Source organism: Mandrillus leucophaeus, unplaced genomic scaffold, assembly GCF_000951045.1.
Source record: "Mandrillus leucophaeus isolate KB7577 unplaced genomic scaffold, Mleu.le_1.0 Scaffold23, whole genome shotgun sequence".
In the NCBI taxonomy this organism is placed as follows: Eukaryota; Metazoa; Chordata; class Mammalia; order Primates; family Cercopithecidae; genus Mandrillus; species Mandrillus leucophaeus.
This window is the reverse complement of record NW_012102365.1, coordinates 1,964,701-1,970,663: the sequence shown is the minus strand read 5'-3', so window position 1 is coordinate 1,970,663 and position 5,963 is coordinate 1,964,701. Positions and strand designations below refer to the sequence as shown.

The window sequence follows — 5,963 nt, the reverse complement described above, 5'->3', positions numbered from 1 at the left end:
AGAAAGGCCTGTGTCCCAGCCTGGCACAGCTGTGCGAGTTTGAGCAAATGGCTGCTCCTCTTTGGGCCTCAGGCTCCCTGTCTGTATATGGAGGGGTGAGCCAGAAATGCTCTGAGAGCCCCACCTCCAAGCTTTGCCCAACAATAAGGCCTGGGAAGCTGGGAGGCTTGGCCAATCAGAGCTTCCTCTTCAGCCACACCCCAAACCTGTTGCTGCCCTGGCATGATAGACACATTCCTTCTGGGGTCAGCTTCCTCTCCCCAAATACCCAAACTCTGGGTCCTGCACACATATGTCCCCAAAGGCACAGACTGATAGTCACCCACCTTTGCGTAGAAAAGCTCTTCTGACTCCAAAATGACCAGACCCCCTCTGACCATTTCCCAGATGTGGCCCTAAAAATGAACCCCAAAACAAATCAGGGTTCAGCTGGGCGCGGTGGCTCACGCCTGTAATCCCAGCACTTTGGGAGGCCAAGACGGGCGGATCGCCTGAGGTTGGGAGTTCAAGACCAGTCTGGCCAGCATGGTGAAACCTCCGAATCTGCTAAAAATACAAAAATTAACCAGCGTGGTGGCAGGTGCCTGTAATCCCAGCTACTTGGGAAACTGAGGCAGGAGAATCATTTGAACCCAGGAGGCAGAGGTTGCAGTGAGCCAAGATCGTGCCATTGCACTCCAGCTTGGGCAACAGAGTGAGACTCCATAAAAAAAAAAAAAAAAAAAAAAATCAGGGGTCCAGAATGCCCTAAGCTCCAGGCTTGGGAAGGAAGGAAATTGCTCACTACACAGCACAGATTCTAGAAACAGATGCTCCTGGCTTTACCATTTTTTAGCTGTTATGTCCTTGGGCCAGCCACTGTCCCTCACTCAGCCTCAGCTACCTCGTTTGTAAAATGGAGAAGACACTACCTGTGCCATGGGATGCTTATTAGGCATAAGCGAGGTGGCATGTGTGCCAGACACACAGTAGGCACCCACAATTAGAAGGACCCATTATTATTAAGGAAACACATGCTTTGAGCACATTCATCATGCCTAAGCCCCACAATGGCCAATGTGGGCAGGATGTGGGCATCCTTGACCCAGGAAGAGCCAAGCACCCAGGTTCCTGTCACCAGGGGGAGGTAAGGTCCTTGCCAGTCAGTGCCCAGGTCTGAGCAGAGGAGCACTGACATCTGAGAGGGAGTCACCTGCCAGCCACCCTCCACCCTCTGTCCAGCTCCCCAGGTCCCTCAACAGCCCCCCCAGGCCTGGCTTGACCCTCTCATTCCAGGCCATCCTCCATCAGGCCCCACTCCATGCCCTCCACACACACATAGGGAAACATATTTATGACAAAATCATTTTTTATTGAGTTAGGTTGGAGACAGGAACAGGGAATGCACTGGGGGCCATACCCCGGTTGGCAGAGGGGTGGGGTGTTGGCTCGTGCCCCCCCTCTTTAGGGCACCGCAGGATGAGGCTTGGCCCCCGGGCCATGGCTGTGGCGCTGGACGCCAGGCTGGAGTGGAGCTGGGGTTGCATTCTGGTCCCAGCTGCCTGGCTGGGCTGAAGTTTTCCCCAAATGGCCACCAGAGGGCAGTCGGACCCCAGCGCAGAGGAATTTTTGGTTGCTCAGGTGATGGCTTCTTAAAAAAATAAAAAACCAGAGGCTGGTGTGTTCCCCTTCCAAACCCAAAGAGGGCAGGCCTGGGGAGAAGGCTCTGGTTTCTATGATCTCTTCGATAAAAAATAATCCAAAATAATAACAAAATACGTGGTTTCTCTTTCTCCCTTTCCCCCCTCCAGGAACTGAGGTCAGAAATGGGGGTGAGGGGACAACGGGTACCCTGGTATGGCCTGGATATCAAGGTGTGGGTCTCTTTTTCCCCCCTTACCACCCATAAGTAAATTTATAAATAAATAAGTAAATCATAAATAGACACTCTCTTTGTATGTGCGCGTATATAATCTTTCTCTCTCCTATTTAGGCAACTATGTGACTAATCTCTCTGACTCTTTAGTTCAGAAATTCAAACGTAAAGTGACAGGGTTAAGGTCAAGTGTGGGGGAGGAGGGACATCTGGGACTTGGAATGGCACTGTAAAACTCCCAGCATTCCGGAATTGCAAGCCAGCTGGGCTGTGAGACATTTCTGAGTAGATCCCTGACCACCTGAACATTCTGGAACCATGGAGCCAGCTGGACCCCCACAGGGATCTGAACAAGAACCTTCAAACACCCAATGTCCTAGAACTCCAGAACCAGCTGGGTCTGGGGGGTGTGGAGCTGGGGGTTTGGAAAGAAGCCCTGGAGAGCCTAACATTCTGGAATTCTGTAGTGATCAGGGCTGAAGGATCACGAAGACTCAGCTAGACATCACTGGGGGAGCGGGATCGGAAGGGTATCTTGGAAGAGGAACAGCAGCAGCAGACAGCCCACAGCACTTTCTGCACATCCTGGTTGCGGAAGGCATAGATGATAGGGTTGATCATGGAGTTGTAGGTGGCGGGGAGCAAGGTAAGATAGGTGTAGAGAGGCGGAGAGTGGGCATCACCCAGCAGGCAGTAGACAGTGAAGGGCAACCAGCAGGCGGCAAAGGCTCCAAGCACCACGGCCAGTGTGGCAATGCCCTTGCGGGTGGCCACATAGTGGGAGGCAGGCAGCAGGTGCCGCTGGAGGGCAATCTGCTGGGCATGGCGGCAGACGATGCGGCAGATTTGGGCGTAGAGCTGCAGCATGATGCCAAACACCATGAAGAAGGCAATGGCCAGGACTACCAGATGGTTCTTGGAGAGTGGATAAACCACGCCACATGTGGTCAGGCCATCCAGGCAGTTCCAGGCCATCACAGGCAGCAGCCCCAGGCCCAGGGCACCTCCCCACACTAAGGCCAGCATCACATAGGTCCGTGTCACTGTTGTCTCTGAATAGTAGGTGAGGGCATTGTACAGAGAAAGGTAGCGGTCAACAGTGATGGCCAGTAGACTGCCGATGCTGGCGGTAAAGGCCATTGCCAGCACGCCAACCAACACCAGGCTCATCTCCGCTGAGCCGATGCAGAAGACAGCAGCAAAGTGCAGGACCAGGCCCAGGCCTGCCAGCAGGTCTGCCACGGCCAGGCTGCCCACCAGCAGGAACATGGGGGCACGGAAGGCGGGCGTGCCCACGATGATGGCCACCACTAGTGCATTCTCGCAGGACACCAAGGTGCCTGAGATGCAGAGCACCACATCCCAGGCCTTAGGTGAGGGCAGCGGGGCAGCTGGACCTGTGGGCCCCTCTGCTGGGCCCACGCTGCTTACATTCACGTTGCCTGAGCCAGCTGAGAGCCAGGCCAGAGGGCTGCCTGCACCCCACATCATGGTACCTGTAGGAGAAAGGCCTTGTGAGAAGCTGACCCAGCTGGATGATGCGAGGTGGGGTCTGGAGGGGGTGAGGTGCCCCTCAGGATACATGGTGGGAGTCTCTCCTCAGGATACCTTATAGGGTCCCAACGCCTTATCCCCACATTCATCCCCTGGGGCTCTTCCCAGGATGCCGCTGTCCTCTCCAATGCCCCCAGGCCTCTAAACAGGGGTCTCTTCCTGGGGATCCCTGTCCTAGGTCCTGCACGTCTCTTTTTCCATGTGTGTGACCAGAGGAGAGACAGAAGAAGGGGTACTATAAGCGGATGAGGGCCATAGGATCCAGGGGATGCCCCCAAAGGCTCAAGATTGGGGTAGGGAAACATCTGGAGACTGAGCAGCTCTGCTCCCTCCCATCAGAGATGATGATGCTAGCTCGTGCCTGAGTCTCCCAGACCCCTCACGATTCTCAGTACTGCCAGCCTTAGACTCCGCCCCCGGGGAATGCGCGTGAAGCTCCCACCAGCCACCACCCCGCACTCCCGCGGTAACACCTGGGAACTCAGACCCCACCCGCCACCCTCCCAGGCTTCTGTCCCTGGCTGGACCCTTCTTTCTGCCTGCATCTCTAGGTCTCTAGGCAGACCCCCCTGCTGGAAGCCCGGATCCCTGAGTCAGATGCCTTCTTCTGCCCGGACACCTGGATTTTGGGCCTGACTCCGCCTTCTGTCTAGATACCTGGATTCCCAAGTCGGACACCTCCTGCTGTTCGGACGCCTGGGTCCCTGCCCCAGACGCCTCCTGCCGGCTTAACCTCAGATGACCATCAGTCCCTCCAGGGCCTCGGGTCCCTGCAGGAATGCTCACCCTTCGCCGGGTCATCCAACTGAGCCCCCGCACTCAAGCACTTAGGCCCACATCTGCTAATCCAGAATCGCCTAAACCCAGAATTCCCACCTGGAACTCGGACCCTGGCCGGCCGCTAGGAGTCTTCCGCCGGCCCAGTGCCCCAGCATCCTGCGTGCCCTCCAGGACCCCTAGTGTCCGTGGCGGGGCCCACTACTCACCGCTCAGGACCAGGCGCGGCCAGGCCGCGGGGAGGCTCCGCTCGGGTCCTGGCGGCGCAGGGCGTGCGTGGACCCCGAGAAGCCCCCGCGGCCGCGGGAGAAGCGGCGTGAGTCACCCCGCCCCGCCCCGCCCCCGGCCGCCGGTTCGGTGACGTCAGCGGCCCGATTAGCCAATGGGCGCGGAGCGCTGGGGCGCAGAGCGCGTTGCGCGGCATAGTAATGAGGCCTCGCGCCGCCCGCTCCCCCATTCATAAAAAGCGACCGTGGCTGCGGCCCCGCCTCCTCCCGAGTCGACCCGCGCTGTCCTTGACGCGGCGCCCTCTGCGGGCCGGGGGTTTCAGCGGCGCCGGTGGGAGAGCCTTGTAGTCTCAGGGAGGCTGCAGGGAACGTGGTGGAAGGGGACCCGGCTAGGCTGTGGGGTGATGGGACCCTTGGGTGGCAGAGAGGCTGACGAGATCCAGATGACGAAGGAAGAGCTTGTGATGGGGCTGGTTGGGCGTCCCTGGTGAGGATGACAGGGTTGCCAAGATGATGGGGCCCTGAGGTGACGATGACGGGGAGCACGAGGGAGCGGGGAGGTGGGTGGCAGTGACATTAGCATGGTGACAGAATCTTGGGGGGCGTGATGGCCGTGGGACACCAACGGTAGAGAGGAAACCCCCAGGGCAACCATGGCAGTGTGACGGTGACTCTGCAGCAGGGAGGAGTTCAGGGACCCCGGGATGGCAGAGGCGGCAGCCTGGGAACATGGAGTGTCCAGGTGACTTCAGGTCACTATGACCCTGTCAGAAGGGCTGGGGTACTGAAGCGACAATGCTAAGCCATGAGGGCCGTGGGGCCCTGGAAGGAAGATAGCAGGTGGCCGTGGTGAGTGGGCTCCAGGGTGAGGGGCACAGGGTAGAGCGTCTGGACTGACAGTGACCAGGCAGGTAAGTTGGTGCCAGGGCAGGTCCCGTGATGCTGGGGCTGGGATAAGAGCTGGGTGACGTCACTCATGTCAGCCCAATAGCGCCCTCACAGCACCGGAGGGGTGGGCCTGGCAAGATTTCAAAACCTGAATTATTTATTCAAGGATCTAGAAAGCCAGAGGGGAGGGAGTCGGGGGTGCACTTCCCCGAAGCAGGAGGAGATGGGGAGCCGGGAAGAACTTGGAAGCAGAAAGCCTGGCAGCTCAGTCCTCAGGGCAGGCCCCTCTCAGCCTCTCATTTTAGGCATCCTGATGGGTGGAGCAAGGAGAAGGAGCTCCCTCTTCCCCAATGCCGTCTGCCCTTAGTCCAGGGGAACCACTCTGGGCAGATTTCTCCAGATGTGACAGATGTGGCCAGTCCTGTGGCAGGGGGACTGACTGCTCTTTCTCCCTGTGTTTCTTGCCTTGATGCTCCCTGGAATCATGCAGGCCTGTGGGAGGGAAGATGAGGTTAAGAGGCCTGAGGATCCCAGGCCCCACTGGACACCCCCATCACAGCACTATCACTGCAGCCCCATGGTCAGCCTCCACCAGGCAGGTTTTGGGTTTGAATGTGAGGCAGCAGAAGGTCAAGTGGCAGGAAACATGGGAAGAGGAGGGG

At 58.0% G+C, this 5,963-nt stretch overlaps 1 protein-coding gene across 1 annotated transcript; it reads right to left on the bottom strand.

Moving 5' to 3' along the window:
• Positions 1–1,330: 1,330 nt before the first annotated feature.
• GPR3 (G protein-coupled receptor 3) lies at positions 1,331–4,483 on the bottom strand. Its single transcript, XM_011981682.1, has 2 exons — positions 4,396–4,483; positions 1,331–3,351 (listed from the first exon to the last, which is right to left on the bottom strand). The coding sequence occupies exon 2, from the start codon at positions 3,344–3,346 to the stop codon at positions 2,354–2,356; it is 993 nt and encodes a 330-aa protein (XP_011837072.1). The 5' UTR covers positions 3,347–3,351; positions 4,396–4,483; the 3' UTR covers positions 1,331–2,353.
• Positions 4,484–5,963: the final 1,480 nt, after the last annotated feature.